This window comes from Euprymna scolopes, chromosome 19 (genome assembly GCF_053919585.1).
Source record: "Euprymna scolopes isolate OS-2025 chromosome 19, ASM5391958v1, whole genome shotgun sequence".
NCBI lineage: Eukaryota > Metazoa > Mollusca > Cephalopoda > Sepiida > Sepiolidae > Euprymna > Euprymna scolopes.
The window spans coordinates 76,398,304-76,422,395 of NC_136500.1; the positions used below are offsets into that span (position 1 = coordinate 76,398,304).

At 32.4% G+C, this 24,092-nt stretch overlaps 1 protein-coding gene across 2 annotated transcripts in view; it reads right to left on the reverse strand.

Moving 5' to 3' along the window:
* The window catches only part of LOC145239766 (inactive phospholipase C-like protein 1), a 162,890-nt gene that overhangs the window by 66,377 nt on the left and 72,421 nt on the right, over positions 1–24,092 (reverse strand). For both annotated transcript variants that reach the window (XM_080103196.1, XM_080103195.1), the window contains exons 4-9: positions 23,390–23,519; positions 19,398–19,510; positions 13,678–13,744; positions 12,815–12,908; positions 7,026–7,143; positions 3,131–3,216 (exon numbers count right to left, since the gene is read on the reverse strand). In XM_080103196.1, the coding sequence (XP_079959322.1) occupies positions 3,131–3,216; positions 7,026–7,143; positions 12,815–12,908; positions 13,678–13,744; positions 19,398–19,510; positions 23,390–23,519 (608 nt within the window). The remainder of the gene's footprint in view (positions 1–3,130; positions 3,217–7,025; positions 7,144–12,814; positions 12,909–13,677; positions 13,745–19,397; positions 19,511–23,389; positions 23,520–24,092) is intronic.

Here is a 24,092-nt window from a genome sequence, read left to right on the forward strand (position 1 = left end):
GTATATATATATTTTTTTATATATATATTTTTTGTATATATATTCCCACAGTCAAACAACATCGCAGCACACATGAGCCACGAAAGTCAACAAATCGGAAGTTCAAGACTTGAGTTTCACCCTCATTTGGGCTCATCAGTTGAGCATATTTGAACTCTGAATTTGAAACTCGAACCTCTTGCATGTGAGGCAAATACCCTGCCACCTGAGTAACCATGCCACACATAAGAAAGTCTATTAGCCAACATAGATCAACTAAACCGTGGCAAAATCTGACTATGGAATGTACCTACTTTGTTTCTGCTATCACATTGTGGAAATAATTATATCATCTCATGTTCTGAAAATTTAAATATATATATAAGTATGTATTTAGGCAGCATTCTTTCTCTTAAGAATATTTCATTGAATAAAATAACGCACATTTATGAACAGTTAAAACCCATAAGCCAAACTTTCCTTTTCACTCTATTATTTCTCAAATAACTATGGCCACTTACCAACTTTCTAAAAACCATTAACCAAATAATACCACCTTTTTTCTCTAACCAATATCGTATTGAATCTACCCATGAACTAATCCGAACTCTTAGGAGTAAGAAATCGAATGGCCTTATTACTTTCTTAGATGTTGAAATCTATTTACTAATGTTTCAGTTAAGGAAACCATAGACATTATTATTAATAATACATACAATAACCCTGATAACTGCCCATTTAAAATTAGCTGTAACACACTGCATAAAAATATTGTTACCATGCACCACAGAAGTTCCTTTTTATGATCATTATTATGGTAACATCTATGTACAAAAAATGGTATTACCATGAGTTCTGTGTTAGGTCCAACATTTAGTAATTATTATATATGCAAGTTAGAAAATAAAATTTTTAGTCTTATAAAAAAAAAAATAAAATAAAAACAGAGAGTGATCCGCGCTATTTTTTAAATCGTATTTCCAAGTTTACTGTTTCCTTGCAGTAGGCACATTTATGATATGTTTTTTTTTTTTTATTCAATTGTAAGGTTGAAGTATAGAATAGGTACAAAACACCCTCCCCTCCCCATGTTAAGAATGGCTTTTTAAATAATAACATTATTATTTACGTCCAGATCACTCTCTGCACTTGTACGAAAAAACAAAAAACAAAACAAAGATCTATTTACGTTATGTTGATGACATTCTAATTCTTATCAAAATAATAATGAAATCAACACATTACAAACAACTTTCCAGAATAACTCGTTACTGAAGTTTACCACCAAATCAAACAAACAATAAAATTCCCTTTTTAGATGTTTTAATTAATACTAACAGTAATCAATTGTCCACCATTTCAACTTATAAAAAAACCAACTATAATAATTCATGTACCCTTAATTCTTTAAGCAAATGTCCCTCCATATAAAAACCAGCCATAATTAAAAACTTATTAACCCATGTCAACTTAACCTTCTCTTCCTAACTATTCTGCAATGTAGAATTTACCAATATCAAACAAATTCTAATAAAATAATGGAATTCCTAACCATATTATTGACCAACAAATTCGGCAATTCAAAAACAGCATTCATCAAAATAGTATAAAATCAAACCCCACACCTAATACGTACATGGAACTATTCTATCAGAATCAAATGCACCATAATTATACAGAAGTATTTTAAAAATATTAATAAAAACGTACAACCTTTAGACTACTAAAAAAAATAAAACCAACCATTTTCTACAATAAATTTAAAACTGCGAACATCATTATAACTAATACCCCCCTCCCTCGACGAGGTTGTTGGGTAGGACAACACCTCTATCCACTGTGTCACGGGACCCGAAGGGCGATCAAGGTTGGATATTTTGGTCTTATTAATCCAAGTTTTCGTTCTTATTCTCGTCTTCTATCGTCAAGTTTGTACTGAAAAGTATATTTTTATTATTGGAAACTTTGGTGAGATGAGAAGGATAGGTTGTCAGTTATTAACCACTGAACCATCATCACATCCTTCAACAATCATGATGAGAATAGTCGATTGAACAATTCAAACAAAATTAAATAAAAATTCATTAAAAAAAAAAAAAAAAAAATTATTTGCATCATTTGACTGAATATTCAAATAAATAAAATGTTTATTTAATTAAAATTTTAATAACTTATATATTTCTCAGACAATGAGTATTTTCTTTCTTCGTACCATAAAAAATATCAGTTAAATATCACTTTTGAGTTAACAATATCAGAGTATTTTTTTTAGTACCGTCTTATTTGATTTTGTAACAGTTCATTTTGAGAAAAAGATCAAATTAAATTCTCGTCAACAATAGCAGATGTTTTTCAATTACTGTTTTTGTTTTTTGTCTTTGATGATTGGATGATAATTAAAAAAATGCAAAAAGGTGATAATGTACATACAAAGGTGAATTATTATAAAGAGTATCTGTGTCTGATACTGAAAGATGTGTTTGGTTATGGTGCCGAAGATAGGATCTTTAAATGTGATTGGTTAAGTAATTCTTTCACCAACAATAGTGATGCCATTCACTGATAATATCAGCATTAGTAGTAGCCTTGTTTTTTCTCTTCACTGACAATTCAAGAGATAAACTAGACTCATCAAAAAACGCACAATGTATCAGTCAAAACAGACTGTCTCCCTTCATTTAACTATTTTGGACTCTCAATACCGCCTATTTCGCATAACCACCTTTGCTTCATCATCAAACGGTTCTAGGTTTGCACCCATATATGACTACTGTTTCCTTGCAGCAGGCACATGTGAATTGTGGCCACTTATTTCTTAGTCTCTCAAAACCATAACCACAGCTACTTCAATTTTAACAAAGAAAATGAAGAAAATATAAAAGAAAAAAAGAAAAGAAAAGAGAAAAGAAAGAAAAGAGAAAAGAAAGAAAAGAAAAAAGAAAGAAAAGAAAAAAGAAAGAAAAGAAAAAAGAAAGAAAAAGAGAAAAAAGAAAAAGAGAAAAAAGAAAAAAGAGAAAGAAAAAGAAAAAAGAGAAAGAAAAAGAAAAAAAAGAAAAAGAAAAAGAGAAAAAAGAAAAAGGAAAGAAGAAAGAAAAAGGGAAGAAGAAAGAAAAAGAGAAAAAAGAAGAAAGAAAAATAGATGTCAACTTACACTCGACACATCTGCATCCTTTATTCAAAGCTCGAATGTAACCTTCAACACTAGCCGGACCTTTTAGTTGATCTTCCATTAAATAACTATAAAAGAAAAATTAGCATCATACAATAAAAGCAAACAGAAATCAAAACTGCAATCAAAAATGAAGTCTAATAAATTAGAAACATTATTAAAATAGAAAATCGCTTATGCCAACTGCACCTTTTCAGATGATTAACTCTTACTGATGTTATGACCCGTGATGCTCAAGAATGAGATTATAATGGCTGATAGTGAAAGGCCCTTAGCTGCAACATTTTGCCCCTTACATAACCTAGATGACATCAATTAACTGGCTATGCCTATCCCTGTTATATATAATCCATAACTAAGAGCTTACATTTACTCCCAACCCATCACAGATATCTCGAACGCACATTCATAAATATATGATGCAAAGCAGTGGTTAATGGATGATTGGGAGACAGGCACATGACAGGTCCACAAAGCTCAAACAGAAATTTTAATCCTTTTTGTTAAAGATCACGGCTAAATAAATAAAGTTTAAGTACACTAAAAAATGCAGAAACAAAATGTCAAAAAAATAGTGCAGAAAAAAAATGTAAAAAAAAAAATAGTGCAGAAACAAAATGTCATAAAAAATAGTGCAGAAAAAACATGTCATAAAAAATAGTGCAGAAAAAAAATGTCAAAAAAATAGTGCAGAAAAAAAATGTCAAAAAAAATAGTGCAGAAAAAAAATGTCAAAAAAAAATAGTGCAGAAAAAAAATGTCAAAAAAAAATAGTGCAGAAAAAAATGTCAAAAAAAATAGTGCAGAAAGAAAATGTCAAAAAAATAGTGCAGAAAAAAAATGTCAAAAAAAATAGTGCAGAAAAAAATGTCAAAAAAATGTCAAAAAAAATAGTGCAGAAAAAAAATGTCAAAAAAAATAGTGCAGAAAAAAAATGTCAAAAAAATAGTGCAGAAAAAATGTCAAAAAAAATAGTGCAGAAAAAAAAATGTCAAAAAAAAATAGTGCAGAAAAAAAATGTCAAAAAAATGTCAAAAAAAATAGTGCAGAAAAAAAATGTCAAAAAAATAGTGCAGAAAAAAAATGTCAAAAAAAAATAGTGCAGAAAAAAAATGTCAAAAAAACATAGTGCAGAAGAAAAATGTCAAAAAAACATAGTGCAGAAAAAAAATGTCACAAAAATAGTGCAGAAACAAAATGTCACAAAAATAGTGCAGAAACAAAATGTAAAAAAAATAGTGCAGAAACAAAATGTCACAAAAATAGTGCAGAAACAAAATGTCACAAAAATAGTGCAGAAACAAAATGTCACAAAAATAGTGCAGAAATAAAATGTCACAAAAATAGTGCAGAAACAAAATGCAAAAAAAAAAAAATAGTGCAGAAACAAAATGTAAAAAAAATAGTGTAGAAATAAATGTAAAAAATATAGGGCATAAAAGCATACACAAAATTGTAGGAAAAAAACAAAAAAACAACAAAAAAACAACACTGTCTTTAAATTTAGCAAAGACACATCTAAAAAAAATTTTTTTTTTTTTTTTAATTTTTTTTTTTTTACTCATGTTCACTCCAAACAAGGCAAATTGCCATTGAGACATAAGGGACTACTATGAATTAGGGACCATGCCTACAGGGACATTGTAAGCAGGGAGTTTAGTAGTGATATGCCAGTTCATTTAAATTTCTGTGCAGTCAGAGAAGCAGGATACAAGGAAAGAATTTCAAAATCTAGCAGTTTGAGGAAAGAAACTTTTAGAGTAAAAGGCTCTCAGATATGAGTGAAGGCGTGGGATTTTTCTGCTTGTTGGGTTAGTTGAGAGGTATTTACATCAAGGGGGCACACATACAAGTTTACCAGAGCACATTTCATTAAAGTACTTATAAAACAAGCATAGGGATACAACATTATGGTGATGGGATTGGCGTTGGAGCTTGGCTGACAGTGTGGAACCTATTAGATTGGAGATTTTCTGGTAGAGAGAGAGAGAGAGAGAGAGAGAGAGAGAGAGAGAGAGAGACTAGTGGTTGATGCAACAACCCATATGTGGAAATTTTTCAATAGCAAATTAACATATGGTATATTCCTTCAATTTTACGATAAGAATCTTATTAAATTTTAAGCCAATATTTTATCATAAATATTTTAGACAATATCTTTTGAGGTTTCATTTAGTTTTTTTATTTTTAATTTAGGACCTAAATACGAAATCTTGGAAATATGTCTCCAATCGTTTTCAAAATCCAATACGGTGATATAAGACGTTTTCTCAATGTGTTTTGAATTGAATTATTATGTAATCTTTTTTTTTAAAGAGGGGGGGGGGCTATAAACACTACAATAAGTGTTTTTTGTTTAGTCTGTTTTTGCAGACTATTTTTTTTCTTCCAAAAATCTGTTTTCATTCCATATAAAAAAAAATTCAACAGTTTTATGAGAAACATGCATCTGTTTTTGATAATTTATTTAGTGTTGTTCTATTATTCAATGAAACATGTGTAAGACAGAAGTCATAAAAAGAATTAAAACTTGTATGAATTAAATGCATTTTTTGGTTTTAAAATTATAGTGTGTATTTAGGCAGCATTTTTTCATTTTAGCAAACATTATTAATAATAATAACAGAGTGTTTATGTTTTATTATACGTTTTTTTAATTATTTTCGATTTCTCTCATCTTCTTTGTGTGAAAATCATAAAGTTAATATTCCGCATGTGTCACAAACGTTTTCAATTATGTAGAATCATCTTTGGCTGAGAGACAAATGAACAACCGGCTGAGAATACTGGAGAGGAAAGAATTTAAAAGTTGCACATAGTCAGTATTTTCAGACAGCAGAGCACCAGGGTTTTTTGGGGGTCATTATCAAATCAAATTCTGGGTGAGAAATTTGGACACATCGAAGAAGGTGGTTGTGACAGGATTTTCAAATATTGTTGCTGGTTTGGTAGGCAGGTTTTTTTTAGTTCTTATGTAACATTTTTTACTTGTTAAAGTTTATTTCATGATGTATTATTTTTGTGTTACTAAGATTTGTCTTAAATCATAGGTGAGGCAATTGTTTTTTTGTAGATGTTCATAAATTGCATTAACATCTACATTATGCATGGTGATGCAGTGGGATAGGGTAGTGGTTGTGTAACCTATGTAACTATCTGTTTCAAGTTTGTAATGAGAGTTACTCTCCCTAAAATGGCATTTAAACTTACAGATAGCATTGGTTCTTTTTAATGATTTTAGGGTTGGTGAGGCAGTGTTTTTGTTTTTTTACTATAAGGTTTTGGGTCTTAAATTTCTTATTGTAAATAATGAGTTTAATTTTATTGTTATTATCAGTTGGGGATATTTGTGTACGATAGGTACCAGAAGAATACTTGTCCGAAGTGGGTACAATTAATTCACTGAACAGAACAGTTCCACAGATAAGGTGTTAGAAATAAAAAATTATTTAGAATTACACTTGATTGAAAACAAAACTATAGAAAAATCTTCATAATGTATGTACTTATCATGAAACAAAAATGTCACATTCGAAAAATCACATAAATTGGTTAAATAGTTTTGTTTTAATGAAGAAAATCAACCTTTATGATTTTTAGCGATAAAACAAGTTTAATTATTTTGAATACAAGCAAAATCACTAGTCAAATTGAATTGATGCCCTTGAATTTTGGCAAAATTTAAAACAATATGGTAATTTCAGGTCTCCTCCTTTGATCTTATTAATTAAAACAAAGAAAAAACTGATCAATTTTCATAAATTTTGCAATCTGACATTTTTCTGTATTTTTCTTTTTTTTTTTTTTTTGAACTATGCGTACTTCTAATTAAGCACCAAAAAAATGCAATAGGTGAATAGTGTATAAAGTCACTTACGTGTTGTGTGAACTTGCAATAAAATAGTGACACAATGGTTGTGTCATGTCTTGGCATACACGTCGATGCTCTGGGTTAAAAATATCACATTCTTCAGATAAAAGGTAAGCCGTGAAACCTGAAATAAGGATGGAGGGGATAAACAATTTAATAAGTTTTCAGTTTCATTTCATTTTTGACAAAGATATTTATTTAAAAAAAATAAATGCGTTGTTTTGACTTCTAACCCTACAAATCACACAATGCTTTTAACACCGAGGAACAATTTATGATGTATGTGTGTGTAAATTTCCAGGTTATTATCTGGGTTTGCGTTTAAAACCACTGGGAGAGGTGCATACTAATTCTTTGTCAAAATATGCATCTAGAAGGAAAACTCTGATGTAAAACCGGAGGTCTACTGTTTGCTCTGTCTTGTGGCACCAACTGAATTTAGCAGTGGTTGCAAAAAGTGTGGATAATCCCACACTAAGCCTTTATCACTATAAAAAATCATCAGTGTAGATTTCAGACAATTTACTTGCCTGAACCTCAAACATTGGAATTCAATGGGAAAGTCCATTATATATATACATATATATATATAATGAACGAATGACAAAAGTCTATATTCCAGATTTCATAATGTTGACCATCTTACAATTTATTCCTTTAATTCAGTTGAGTTGACACTTACAATTCTTGACATTATCTGTTTCATAGCACAAAATCAATCACTTAATTATCATATCAATCAGTGAATCTATTTTGCTCTTAACTCATCAGATGAAATAACAACAGTCAATCCACCAAAAGGAAATAAAATGCGTTTGGACATGATTAAAAAATCTGAAAATTGGAAGAGAAACTGTAAATACCTTATAGTTTGCTAACATTACGCCATTTTGTCATTTATTCACTATATGCTCTGTAATTACATTAAGCTTCTTAAATAAGGATTGGTATATATAAAACGAAATATAAGTGAATAAAGTATATTTCCATAGAAATTATATATATATATATATATATATATATATATATAAATGCTGTATTTCCAATATTAAGTATATGCTATCATATCAGGAATTTTAATGACATCCTAGGATAGTAACCATCTCTAATATATCCTTGAAAATATTAATCTATTTTTTTTTTATATCATTGAATATATATATATACTAGCAGTTCAGCCTTGCTTTGCTCGGGCCCTATGTACTGTTCATTATTTTATGTGCATATGTATACATATATAAAGAGTTTGACTAATGTAAGTAACCTACATTTAAAATTTTATATGTTTAGACCCAAGATTGGCGTAGGAATTTGGTAGAGTTTGCAAAGGTGAACTCATTCAACTTTGACCTCTTGACAGCCAAAATTTCCCCCCAAAACTGATTAAATGTTTGCTGCATGTCTGAATACCCTTTATGTAAAATTTCAAATGTTTAGACCAAAAATTGGTTGAATAGTTTGCTAGACACTGCAAAGGTAAACTCTTTTCAACTTTGACCCTTGACAGCCAAATTTTCAGCCAAAAACGGATTAAAAAGCTTACCCTATCTCTGAATACACTTTATGTAAAATTTCAAAGGTTTAGACTAAAAATTGGCTGAGTAATTTGGGAGAGACTGAAAGGGCAAATTTTTTAAACTTTAGCCCCAATTTTGATTCCTTAAAATTTATTGTTTTGGGCTCAAATCAAATTAAAAAGTTTGATCCATGTCAAAGTAATCTACATCTAAAATTTCGAGTGTTTAGACCCAAAATTGGCAGAGAAGTTTGATAGAGTTTTCAAAGGTAAAATCGTTGTGACTTCTTAACAGCCAAATTTCTGGCTGAAAACTGATTAAAAAGATTTTCCCAAATCTCGAGTCTGTAGACTGAAAATTGACAAAGTAGATTGGTAGGGAAATCTACACACACAGACACACAAACAATTTCACTTATATATATATAATTAATAATGTAAAACTATATCTGTTAATTGCTTTTTTTTGTCTAATGAAAGGACTTGTTTCTTTGAAAAACTATGATTTAAAGGAATTTTCAGAAACTATTCTCTGTTGTACTATTCAAATATTATAAACTTGTTTGATTATCATCTTATATACTACCAGGATGCCTGGCGTTGCCCGGTCGTAAGATAGGTTTAAATATATTTTAATTCATGCATACATACTTGTTATTATAGAGATAATTCTCTATTGATTATTATATTAAACCTAATATATAATAGCAAGATGAAAACTAAAAATATATGTATATGACTTGGGTGCCATCAGCTAGAATCGAAACTAAATAAAGAACTCTCCACCCTCATTCCTTAACATCTGAGCCACGCCCATACACAAATATATAAATTCAACTGCCATCCGTTTTTTAAAAGATGGAATTGCCTGATCGTCAGAGACAAGATTCAAGCAAGGGCGCATGGTCCAGTTTTACATAACAAAAAATGATGAAAATAAAAATTGAATATTTATTAATCCTTCAAATTTTTAAACAAGGATATAATAAAGGATAATTTTGAACCCATGGATGTTCAAAGATGGACTTTTTCATCATGGAGCAAAAAAAAAAAAATCAGTAAAATATGTATTTGTGATTAGCATAAATATGAAAACAAATATATAAACATTTTTTTGTGAATTAAAAGAGTTTTGAACTTCATGATGATCTATTCACATCTCAAATTATGGATTCTTCCTTCTAGACTTTATGGAATATAACTTTATTGATTAGTTTATCCTTTATTTTGACACTTTAACTCTTAAATTTTCACAAAGGGCTTCCATCCTCTTTTTTTCACAAACTTTATATAAAACTAAATTAAATGTAGCCTATATTTGGAGCCTTTTGGACATAGCAGTTATGTTCCAAAATTCATAAATGGTAGGTTACTTAGTTTAGGAGTGAATCCTGTAAGTACAAAGGTATAAACACATAAAAATAGATATGAGGCACCAAACCATTATGAAAGCAACTTTAATTAAAGACTACAGAGTCTTCCCTCTTTCGCATCTTTTTAATTATCCTCTCAACTCAGAGAGATCTACAGAGTTTCACATTGCAATTTATGTCGTATTGATCCAAGATTCCAAGGTTGTCTTCTGGTTAATCTCGAGTGCTTTCATATCTGCCATCATCAGGAGTTAATTTTGTATTTCTCTTGTTGACAATTAAGGTCGAAAGCGCTCAAAATGGATCACAAAACAACTTACACTACATCAACTGCAACCGGAAACTCAGAAGATCGCCCACAGAGTTGACAAGATACAGTAATTAAAACAATACAAAAAAGATAAATCTCCATAGTTTTTAAAGAACTTACTTTCATATATATATATTTTATATGGTGGTATAAGACGGATTCTCCCATAGTGTTTTGAACTAAGTTGATTTTTGGGTGGGTGGGATGTGTGGGTGTCTATTAACACTGCAATAATTAAGTGTTTTCTTTTTAAATTCTTATGCTTTTGTGAACTTTAAATTTCCCTTTATCAACATTTTTTTCTAACCAAATCCTTTTCTATTCCTAGGGGAAAAAACAAAAAAGACAAAATTTTAAACTATTTTATGAAGAATATACATTTGTCTCTGATGAGTTGTTTGGTAGGCTTCCACTATTCAACAGAACACATGTAAAACATTTCATAAAGAATACGAATGAAATATTATGAGTGTGAATTAAATATATCTGGTTTTGAAATGATAATTAACAATATATAATTATCATAGTAAAAACAATAATTAAATACCTACAGACACTAGTGTTTCATCCTTTTGGGAGTCTTCAGTGCAGGATGTCACGATTAATACCAGTTGACAGATTCGAACCCAGCAACACGAGCCATCTCTGGCTCGATCAGAAAAGACCATATCCAATCGGCTACCATTAACCGTGATAAATAACATTGAATTTAAAAATTTTATTTTTAAATGTTCTTTACGTCAGTCACAGTGATCTAATCATTATACGATCATCTATGCCTAAGAGCTAAATTGACCAACTTAATTCAACTGAAAGTGCTCAATGATAAGAAACGAGTTTCTTAAATATATATATATGTATATATATTTACACTCACATTATACGGTGGTTGAACAACATAGAAAACGCAAAAAGAAAGTCCTGAAATAGTGCATACTTTCTTCTGATGATCCAACATTATCTACAGGCAGGAATGCAATAACTCAAAAGTGAAAAACAACTATATACATGTCTTTAAGATAAGCTGCTTCTTCCAAACAACAATATCTTCTGTTGGTCACAGAGAATTTCTGCTGATGTTCTGATGGCAAATATCATTTATATATATATATATATATATATATATATATATGAAATAAAATGGAGATGGGAGGACCTGAATACTCAACGTTTCGCCCGATTTATGTGGGCTTCTTCAAGAGGGATGGTCATTGAAGAAGCCCGCATAAATCGGGCGAAATGTTGAGTATTCAGGTCCTTCCACCTCCATTTTATTTCATATCGTCGGATTTAATCCAGCTCAACAATCATATATATATATATATATATATATATATATATATATATATATAAGAGATTAGGCATATTATTGAAAACATTATTTCAAAAAGTTATTTAAGGAATTTAAAATATCGAATGTTATAATTTTTCATATATTAATTCATATAGATTAAAATTATTAATTTTATTCTGGAGATTTTCAACAATTTACATTTTTACCAACAAAAATTTCTCTTATTTTTGTCTTCATTCTATTTGTAATAATCATGACGAGATGTGAAAGAATTAAAAAAAAAGTCGTCTGTTGAAAATCTCAGAAAAAAATTTAAATGATTTTATTCATTCAAAATAATTTTTAAAAAATAATTTTTAGTATCTGAAATCAATAAGAAAAATAAAAAATATAAGACATTTTACTCTCAAAAATTAAGAAAATAGTCAAATTAAGAAAAATCGACTGATTTTTTAATAAAATATTTGCATCTTAATATGGGTTTTCTGTTTATTCAACATTTTAATTTTCTTAAAGATGCCTGTAAGAGCATTTTTTTTTGCCAATCCTCAGTACAGTACAGTAACCATGTGCCTAAAAAAAGTTAAAAACAGAAATTTGATCCACACTCCAACAGGCAACACCATCTTCTCAGACTTAATATAACAATACAAGACATGGACATTTTATTTACAAAAAACAAACTTCCTTCTGATGATGGATATTTTACTATCCAAAATTAAAAATTCAAGTTAAAAAATTGAATGCTTTTTAATAAAATATTTGAAACTTATTGATTTCTGCAATAGAAGATTCGATTCTACTCACACAAGAGTAGTATCTCTTTAACATGTTAAGTGACAGTATAGGGGAAAGGAAAAAGAAAAGAAAAACTTAAGTTTATAGATGGATTCTTTATATACATCTGACATTAATTTACATATGAGGGGAATAGAGGCTATAAGAACGGCGAATTGGAGAGGACAGGGAGTCGAGTTTTGGATAGCTGAGAGAGCATATATGTTGGTCTGAATTGCAATATTGGTGAGAAGGAGTTCTGAAAATTATTTTTTATCATTTACAAGCTATTCCAGCCTTTTCTTGTATGTATTTTTACATATAACCCTTGTCTTCAAATGGCCTTTATAAGCAATGATTCAATAAAAAAGGCAGTTTGTCTTTGTTAAAAAAAATTTATATAGCATTATTTGGTGTTATATATATATATGTGTGTGTGTGTGTGTGTGTGTGTGTGTGTGTGTGTGTGTGTGTGTGTGTGTGTGATATCTGCCAATATTTTTTTGTAGACTGTGCTAAACTTACCATCTATTCCTAAGTGACCTTTAGTGCGTCCTTCACTTGAGGGTTCATATTTATTGATGATCTCCCAGCATCTTTCTTTTGTTACTCTTGGTTCCTAAACAAAAGAAAATATTGATCAGGATTAATTATTAAAATCAATTAGAAATACAATTTTTGTTGAAAAGAAAACAGATCAATATTTGCCATAAATGACTAATACATCAGATTCAAATATGTGCCTTGCTTTAAAAAAGATGTTCATCATAAAGATATGGAGGACAGGAACTGATTCTACTTTATATATATATGATGCTATCTTCGGTTAGACCAGATTGTGCACTGACATCAGCATTCTTCTGACAGTTTTATGAGTCTTACTACTTCTGTTCTGGCTCATGACAAATTGGAAGGGGGCATTTTATTTATGACACCATCACTAGAAGATTGCCGTAGAGGCCTAATGGGCTTCCTCTATTGTTTGGCTTTTCAACAAAGCCCCGCTTTCTTAAATATATTGCCTTCACCATGAGGAACTTTACCTAACCCCTGTATTGTAATGCTCCAGAACATAAAAGGAAGTTTAACAGTTGGTGCACCTTGCCTAAGAGTGATCTGAAACTGTGCAAAGTGGGAGCGTTCATCTCCCTTAGTTATTATACATATCCACTTACCTGAATACATACAGCACACAGTACTCCCAAATGGTTACCCATCTGGTACTAGCCATGCTCAATGTCACTTAACTTTGGCAATCTAACAAGAACTGGTGTGTAAATATTATTATTTCGTTCTACTTGATATATTAAACATTTATTTTAATGTTTTCATTCACGAGTAGGTCTTCTAAAAATGAAATTAAAAGGAAAAATTTTTTTCCAACTCACCCCTTGTTCAGTTTCGACAAACATTTGTAAGTCTTCTAGTGGCATAAATTCAGAGTTTGTCGCATATCTGAAGAGAAGAGTTTAAATGATATACACAAATAAATAAAGCCTGAAAAAAAAAATATCCATCACCCACCATATTCTCCACACCAACAAACTACCACTTAAAAAAATGCTTTTTTCATAGTTGCATATCTGCAAAAGAGAGAAGTTTAAATGATATACACAAATAAATCAAGCCTAGAAAAATTATCCATCACCCACTAATTTAAATTTATATGACGCTTATTCCTATGATATGCTTTTGTTTATTATTCTTTAACAGAAAAATATAATAAAAAGTAAAGTTCGCAAAATAAGAAATTGTACTTTTGCCTTAAAACAACATTTTAAGAGACCTGCAATAAAGTGATGGACAGTGGAAATTCCTCGATAAAGAATAAAATATCATAACTTTGTGAATATCGCATGAATTTGAATAAAACTTTTGGAAATAACTACCCTTAAATCAGTCCTTTGGGGATATAATTTTCATTTTGTTGTGACGTATATTTAGTCAAATATTGATATTTTACTAATCTGCAATAAAGCAATTGACACAGTGTAGAAATAACCGTCAGCTGAATAGAATTTTTAATTTCAATCGATTTGATAATAATGGTAAAATTTTGAAAACCTTAATGCTGGTGTAGACATTCACAACACTTCAGAGACTTCATCAGGTCGGATATGACAGCAGGATACCGATTCCAAAGCCACTGCTAACATTTAAACAAAAACATTCAAAATTATTCTGCTGATCAATAAAATCAGATCATCTTCAGTGATGAATCAAGATTTTGTATCGACTTCGGTGATCATGGCGTTCATATTTGGAGAAAGTTATATAATTCCATCAATCTGTAGGAGAACTGATATTATTAATTAATTGTTCACCACCACTGATTATAATGGCTGACCATGCCAATCAAAGTGTCACTGACTTGAGCTATATCTGCATTGAAAATAGGACAGTAACTATCCTAAATAAGCAGTTGCAGGACATTGTTGATCAGTGTTACATATTAAAGACCTTAAACTAGTATGAATTTTGACAAGTGTCACAATGAGTGCATGATAACTTAGCTCTGTAAAAGAGAATCGTTCCCAGGGTTGAATAAAAGATGGATGATGTAAAGTTGAGGCAGGGGCAACAGGTCAAATAATAGACAAAACAGGAGTTGAACGATGACAAATGACAGCACGTGTTTTGAGCTAAGAGAAAACCAAGGTTTTCAAATTGGTCTCTCCATGGAAGATGTATAAATGATACGTCATCAATAATATGGAATAATCTAAGCAGTATGTTACCTCACATGCATCACTCGTTTCAGTAAGTTAGGAAGTTAAGAAATAAATAATTAGCTTAGATAAGCATTGGTCTCTCTCAGAGTCAGTTCTCTCTAAATAAAACCATTTATGAAAACCCTCAGCAAACGTCTCCTTGTGTCTTCTTTATTCATGAAAACATACACTTATGTATATAGACATTTATTTTGCCAGTGAAAATGTCACACTCGGTTCTAGTCAGTCATTGATGTAAGTTTATTCCCCATGTGATTACTGGTATTTGTTGAAGACGATGTTTATTGAACGTCTTGTTCATAGAAGGCAGTCTATGTTGTTAGGTTAGTTCGTTCATTCAAGCTTAAATCAGTTAAATGCAGATCGACCTTTGGCTTTCTATTCAATGTCTGATGGCTTTAAAACTATATTTATTGATACTTTGGAGCATGATTTGGAGAAATTGTATATTTATTTTTTATTAGCAATTCAGGGGTTTATGCACAGAAGTAGTATCTTTCTGAGATAGTTTTCTATGGTGTTCTTGACTGGTCTCCATGCATCCAGCACTATGTGATTCATAAAATAGTCCATTTTGCAGTCACAATTAGCTACAGTTTCTCCAGTGAATAGCTGTCTGTGCGTGGCGAAGAGTCACACCTTTCAAGTTCCTGTTAATATGCATGGGCATAGACAGAGTATGATGGATCTAAAGGAGTAGACCTTGATAAGCAATCTTGTTATTCCCATGGATAGCAGTAGATGTGATAAATGTGGTAGCAGCTAAGAAATCATTTATGAAAATCCTTAGCGAACGTCTCCTTACGTCTTCATGAAAACACACTTATGTATAAAGACATATGTTACACTCAGTTCTAGTCAACCTTGATAAGGGTGACTCATTAAAATGAAACATTTATCAGCTTTATGTGTCTTTTTGTTATTAAACATAACAATCTTTAAAAAAAAAAATAGTTTGTCAGTGAAATACTAACAAATTATTTTCATCCATTAAACCAGCAAAGAGATCCGACATTGCTTGGGATTGAATGATGATGAACGAATGTTTCACACTCCCATATTTTTCTTATCTGTGAAATCGCTCATTTTTCAATCAAATCGGTTGATTGCCTGCACTAGTTATGGACCCATGGTGGTTTACCAGAAAGAAGCTTCACATGCCTCACCACAGTGACTTAGTTGACAATACATTGTAGTTTACATTGCACTATAGAGAACCTTCTGTTGATTTTATAAAATTATTAATGGTTTGAATTAAAGTTTAAAATACAAAAGTTCAGTATCATCGTTCAATTGTACTCTGACTAGAAACTTTCATTTCAAACATAATCCTGTCATAACAAAGAACCTAATGTTGATTTTATGTGTCGGACCTTCCTGCTTGTGTGGTAATAAAACTTCTCAAATGCACTCGTGATGTTAGGCTGTTTAAGGTGTTAATTTTGGTCAAAATCGCCTGTTACTTCTTTCATCGAATTTTTTCAATTATCTACACTTATTGAAAACATTCCAACACGAAACCTATCTCGGAACACTGCCAGATACATAAATTATATTTGTGTGAAATTTCATAAAAACTGGCCCAGCTGTTTGGGAATCCACAGGGGACGAACTCATACACACAAAGTTCCTTTTATATAATATATTAAATAAATTGATATGCTAAGAATAAACTGTTGCTTTTTAAACAAATTCGAATTAGAAATAGCAAAGTTATTTGCAAAATAAAAAACAAACTAAATATTTCCTTTCATTCAATTATTGTAGCATATTTTTTTATCCATAAAGTTTATCAATAGATTCAATGTTAGCTGTTACATTGTACGCAGATTACTTAATTCATTATAATTTCAGTCAGACAGTCTGAAATGGTAGTCCATCTCATTTTGATATTTCTAAATAGTAACACCCATCTGGTACTGACTATGTTGCTTAACTTTGGTGATCTAGCAAGAAACACCATTTCAAAACGATAATGCACCATTTTATATACATACTAGCAGGAAACCAGACATTGCCCAGGATTGAATTAGGATTCATTACTTTTATTGTCATCGAAACACCCATTTTTCAATCAAATTAATCGTCTGCTCTAGTCAGGGATCAACCGCGGTGCACTAGAAGGAAGTTTCACATACCTATTGGCAGTGAATTAGTTCACAGTACATTATAATCCTACATTAAACTGTAGAGAACCTATTGTTGATTTTATCAAATTATTTTTGTATAATTAAAGTTAAAAATGCACAAGTCAAGTATCATGATTCAATCGTACTCAGAAACATTAATTTCTAACGCATCCCTATCTTATCAAAAAAAAACCTACTGTTGATTTTATATATTGGGTCCTTATGCTTGTGGCACGATAAAACTTCTCAAATGCACTTGTGAGAGTTTGATAAAATTCGAAATGTTTCCTTTTTTAATTAGTTTTTTTTCATTTACTGATAATTATCAAGAACATTCCAATACAAAAACCTATCTACAAACACTTCCAGGCACATAAAAAACAGTTGTGCGAACTAGAAAAAAAAAATCGACCCAGCTGTTTCAGAGTCTGTATGGAATGAACTCAGACACACAGAGACAAAGTGCCTTTTATATATTATGGATACACACTTGATCTTATATATAAATATTTCCTTCATGCTTAAGTACATATGCTGTTATACTCAAATACATTTGTGTATTTATGGCATTATACAAAGGTCATATACACAGAAAGTGAGGAGGAGAAGAAAGTGGAGTGGGAGAGGAGGAGAAAAAAGAGGAGAGGGAGTGGCGGAGAAAAAAGAGGAGAGGGAGTGGAGGAGAAAAAAGAGGAGAGGGAGTGGAGGAGAAAAAAAGGAGAGGGAGAGGAGGAGAAAAAAGAGGAGAGGGAGAGGAGGAGAAAAAAGAGGAGAGGGAGAGGAGTAGAAAAAAAGAGGAGAGGAAAAGGAGGAGAAAAAAGAGGAGAGGGAAAGGGAAAATAGGCGAGGGAAAGGGAAACGCAGAGAGAAAGGGAAAAGCAGAAAGAGAGGGGAGAGAAGGAAAGGGAGGGACAGAAAGAGAGAGGAAGATAGAGGGACAGAAAGAGGATGAGAGAGAGGGATAGAGAGTATTCAAAGAACACCATAATATTGCTATAAATAAATAAATAAATAAATATATTAAACAAATTTCTGACTATTAAAATGTCGAGCATTTTTTTTGCTTACATTACAAAGATAAATAGAAAATAATTTTATCTTTTTATTGCCAATTAGGAATGTTTTGATATGTCTTGCATCTTCATCGGATCGACTTAACACAGAGATAGTTGTTAAGCTGAAAAGAAAGAATTCTATATTGAGATAAAAGGACATTTGTACCTATATTAATAGATACAACTACAATCTTCTTCACAGATTTTTTTTATTTTTACTTTTCTAATTAAATTAAAAATAAAAAAAACAATTGTCTTGCCAACATTTCCAAAAATTTAAAAAAAATTTTTGGGAAAAAAAATCAAACAAAAATGGGTTCTTTTCATTTGGATTCTTTGGACTACTATTCTCATCTTGAGTAGTTTTTATAACATTTCAGCCGATGTAACGTCAAACCTTCTTCATTGTCAAACTCGGGAGAATCTTTTTGTTGAACTCGGGGAATTTGCACAAAATTTCAAACAGAACCCTTTATTTAATCCATTGGGGTAGCATGCTCTTCTTCTGTCAGACACGACAGAGTTGATATCCTAAGTAATTCGTAATTACATTGAGCATTGCCTGCATTGTGGATTGAACCTTCAAAAGAGTGTTAGAACTGAATTTTACAAAATATTTTATTGGTTATGCCACAGATCCTTGTAAATTCACTTGAAGAAGGTCGGAGGTTACATCGGCCAAAATGTTGTAAAAAAAAAAAAATAAAAAAAAAAATAACACTCAGGATGAGAACAGTAGTTCGAATAACCCAATAATATGAATTATCAATCCTTATCTTAAAAATTCAGAAACGTAAGGATGCTTCAGTTGCCATAAATTGAGAAAAGGAAGGGGTGGGGTAAAAAGTTACAATTTATACAAAGAAGTATACAGTGGACGAGTATCTGTTCAATTTCAGCTGGAATTGCTCCATCTAACACTAAACAGAACTAAAAAGAACTTCCATGGGCAAAGTTTCTTTCCAAGAACTAACCATCTGTGGAACACAATATCACAAAGCTGCTTCTCAGCTGATTATAACATTGCAGTTCTTAATTTCGATGTTAACAAATTCTTGTTAATCTCAACAAATTATTTATTAAAAAAAAACAAAAAGAAAAAAAAAACGCTGTTTATTTTAATTAACTGCAGTATTCTCCGGGCAAAGACATGTATTTCTGCTAGTATAGATAGATATAAAGAATAAGTTACCTGACAAGAAGGAAGTAGATTTCAGGTCGTGTAGAGATTTCTTTGAATAACATAATGAATTCCTCGCTGTTCAGGCGGCCTCTCGTACCATCACCACGATTAATCTGCAACTCCTAAAAGATAACACAAAGACCTCAAAAAATCAAGCTGAAGATCGTGCATGTGCATATATGCTTATATATCTAATATATAAGCGCCTTTATGTCTGTTTGTCTGTCTGTTGGTCTGTTTCCATATTTTCAAACTATCTCCTCCAAAACTACAAGTCACAGAGCGGCGCTAGGGTCCTCAAATGATTGGATTTTTTACGGACTGTTCTTTTATGGGTCATTAGCCGGTTAAAATTATTTTTAAGGGGTCAAAAATAGGTCAGAATTAAAAAAAAAAAAAGATCGTTAAATATTTTGTACATCCATCTTAGTTTATTTTTAATTGGTTTATATGCATTGTACAGTGGTAACGTCACCAGCTTTGAATGCTAGTGTTTCGGTTTCGATACTAGCTGATGGCACTTAATTACTTTTTTTTTTTTACTTTTAAAATTACCATGCTATAATAATATATGAAATCGGGACAAATTAAAATATCATTTAAGCGTAAACACCCAGGCAAAGCCCCCTCCCCCTCGCTAGTATGTGTGTGTATATATATATATATATATATATATATATATATATATATATATATATATTATTCAAAAGCATTATAAACATTTTAAAAATTGTTTTTTTTTTTAGAAAGTATATTTTAAAGGATATTTTAAAAGGATATCATAAACAATTCCCGATTAATAAATTTGTAGAATAAAAAAACAGTACATTCTAACATTTAATAACTCTTTATTGCCTTTATTAGTATTTATTAGTATGCTTGCAGAAAAGGGTTAATAGTTGAAACGTGTATGGACAGGGACAAAAGATTAGACGATCCTGTGGGAGAAGGAGAGTTCATATATTTATGGTTGAAGTTACTGTTTGGTGGCAGCCATGCTGAATTTTTTTGTCTTTTCGTCTTAGTCAACCCCCACCCAGCCAGGGAGAAGTTGGGGAAAGGTCTGAGTTCTGTGAATAGTGTTGCTAGCCCGAGAGCCAGAACGAAAGAGAGAGAGTTGCCATGATTTAACCATTATGACCTACTTCATGTGTTCAGTGTGCCAGAGACATGGTGTCTGATTGGACAAGCCAGAAGAGAAGTTAGTTGATAGAGCCAATCAACACTGAGTTTACAAACCAAAGCTATTCAAAATCCCCTGTAAAGTGTCGCTGACGTTGCTACCACAAATTCTTAACTGTATTTTGTTTTTGTAGATATGAAGAAAGCTTTTCACAGAGTGCCAAGAGATGTTGTTTATTGGGCTTTGTGTATAATTAAGGGGAAACTAGTACAGGGTGAAACGATAAATTTGTCGCCCTAAAGAAAACACTTCAATTTTATTTTTAAACTGCAATTGAAAAAATCTATTCAGGTAACTTGATTATGTAGTAGAGCTGACATCTATTCAATGAAGCCACCTTCAGCTTCAATCACTGCCTCAATACGGATCCAAAACTGGGAGCATGCCTTTCCCACAAGTGCCGGCAGGATCTTGGTGAATACTCGGTGAATAGCAGCGATCAGGCTGGCTTTGGTGTTGTAGGAGGTGATATTCATGATGTTCTTTGACGTATGGCCAAACGAAGTAGTCCTGTGGGTTCAAGTCGGTGAGAGAAGGGTACAAAGTCGTAGTACTCCTGAAGCCAAGCCTGCGTCTCTTTGTACTTGTGGGCCGGCGTCGAGTCCTGCTACCACACTCATGGTCTGCCAACGATCACCGGATTACACCAAGAGATCACCACACTCTTCAGCACATCCAAACTGTAACCCCTACAGGGCAGCTCAGATGCACAGGCTTGGGGGTTGAGATGCAGCTGTAGCCGATACCTGTGGCGTCACCTGTGTTTTCATCTAGTGGTCGAATTCGTCTCTGTTGCCGTCATCCACTCTCTGGTTCCGCTTTTGAATCAGCTTCCAAACGGTCACCTGGGCTATCTGAGAAATATTTTGCATTCAACAACGGTGTTTTCAAATAAAGAAAAAAGTCAAAGCTTAATTGGCTTTTCTTAACATAGAATTGATTATTGCCTTCGACCTTACAAATGATAGTTACACACTGGCCTAATCATGCAAGCACTGGGGGCTGACAGTTTTCTTTCCTTTTTTTCAAGCACTTAGTTTTCTCTATCGTCAGTATGCGGGGGGGGGGGGAAGTATCGGAGACGTGCCGTCCAAGCGCGTGGCAACAAAAGTCCTTCACATCCCTTCCTCACCTCCTTTTATCAGTATCGGCTAGCTGTAACCCCCCCCCCACCTCTCCAAATATGCCTACAAGTGGCGGTCAACCAATCAGTGGCCGCACCTTTGTTCGGAAGGGGAGGGGGCAGTAAGGGCCTGCCGAATTCTGACTGCTTGGTCGCAGAAGAGGAAGAAAAGAAAATAATAAAAAGCGACCTTTACACTTATTGAAGCAAAAGGATAAGGAAGGAAGAGATTTTCCTCTCTCATCTTCTCTCCACCCACCCTTTTCTCAACACGTCAGTAAGGAGATAATGCCCCCTCACCAGGAATACGAGCCGTCACGTCTAATTAACACAAGGTCCTTTGCCACGCATGTCAGCCTGGGCAGTCTCCTTTTCCAATTCAATCACTCGGCAAACGACCTCCCTCTGCCGTCTATCAACACACGGGTCCATCTGTTAAATTTCGGAATTATTTTTATGACTTCATTCTGGCGTAGACACGCATTGTAGTATCCATTCCTGGGGGGGGGGAGATCATTTTGATTATCCATCCAGAAACAGACGTATTCTGTTTAAAACAACATCAAACCATCATCATTAGAGTCCAGCCGTGCAAATTCCCCTTAATTTGTGTCAATGGGCCATCCAGACTACAAGCTGTTCTTTAATCAACTAGCAAGGTCTCCCAGCATCCTTCAAAGATATGATGTGGCTCAAACTTTAAACCACACCAAAGACCATAACTGTGGCTGGAAACGTCATTGAGCTATGCCTTCAACGGTTGAACCATCTGGGTTTGCATTTTGATAGTGCTGGCAATGGTCTTGTTGTCATAATTTGGATCGGTAGAGAGCATGAGTTGTACAGCTGTGCACCTCCGATCTTGCTTGTTTAACATTGTATCACTTTGACATGATGGAAGGCTTCTATCGCTCTTGGGAGTTGTACACAACTGGCCAATTAGTAGATGGTCGGAAAAAAAAAAAAAAAAAGCATTCTTCATCAAACGGAAATGGAATCGTCATCTTTTCTATGGCGACAATTTTATCGTTCCACCCTGTAGTTGGCGAAAGTGATGCACAGAAATGCTGAAATTCAAGTTAAAATTAACACATAGTGACAGTTTTAATGTTAAGGTAGGAATACATCAGGGTTCTGTACTGAATTTGTTGTTCATTTGTGTCTTGGAAGTGCAGTCTAGGGAGTTTTATACAAGTTTTCTGGAAAGTAACGGTCTTAGAATGAACAAGACCAAAGTGATGTTCAGTGGTTGTAGTATTAAAAAGCTACCAAAAAGAGCAAAGTTTTCCTACTTTCTGGAAAGGGAGTCGGATGCAATTCAAGTTTTGTGGTACCTGTAAGCATTGGATACACAACGAATGCAGTAGAATTACTGGTGATTGAGAGAGGATAAAAAAACTGTGTGCAACACGTGTAAGACAATAAAGATGGATGAGAACTCAAATGTGGAGAAAGTATATTTGAATGGCAAAGCTATCGTGTTGTCAAGAAGTTTTGTTATCTTAGTTACAGCATCCGAATATGATGAAGATTATGATGATTTCAGGATAGAGTGGGACTGGGAGTAGTTACAACTCTGCAAAGCTCCCAAATTGAAGTCTCACCATCAGATGAACTTTAAAGTCACACACTGGACTTTTTTTTAAAAAAGGAGACGTACAAACGTACAACTAAAATTATATTAGATGAACTTACTTTTAACTTTTGCTGAATTTTCTCAGTATGAATGTTGCAATTCAATTTTTTCATGAGTTGAATGACGGCATTTTCATTAAGAACACCACTTCTGTCTGGATCGGCAGAGTCAAACATCTCTTGGAGCCAGATGAGAAAGTTAAGGATGACAATACAAAAAGATATTATATGTATAGATTTTGAGTTCCGGTTTCTGTTATCCATTTGCCTGGATAGTTAGATATGGTCAAGTAGACAAGAAAAATAATCCTTAACATGAAGAAAATGGGAGGAGGGGGCTTTCACGTTATCTGAGGGAAGATAGTTATTAATCAGAAGGGGTGATATCCTGGTTGTCACTATCATTCTATCTGCGGAGCAGAAACCGGAAGTCATAAAGGGCAGACAATTTTGACTATAACCAAAAAAGAAACATCACAGATAGACACACAATCAAAGTGAATGACTATATTGAAGTTTTTAGCTTTATAATGGCTACAAAATGTTCATATCAAATTTCATTTCACAACACAAGCGGTGCAGGGATAAAATAATATGTTGGCAATATTATTGGAAGTTTGTCTGCATAAATCTCTTACAGAAAGATGTAGAAAACAGAGTTCTAAAACTGGTACGATATGTTCAGAAATATAATGATGAATTACCACATAATTGGACAAAAAAAAAAAAAAACATATCAAAGGAAGAAGTGCATTATGATAAT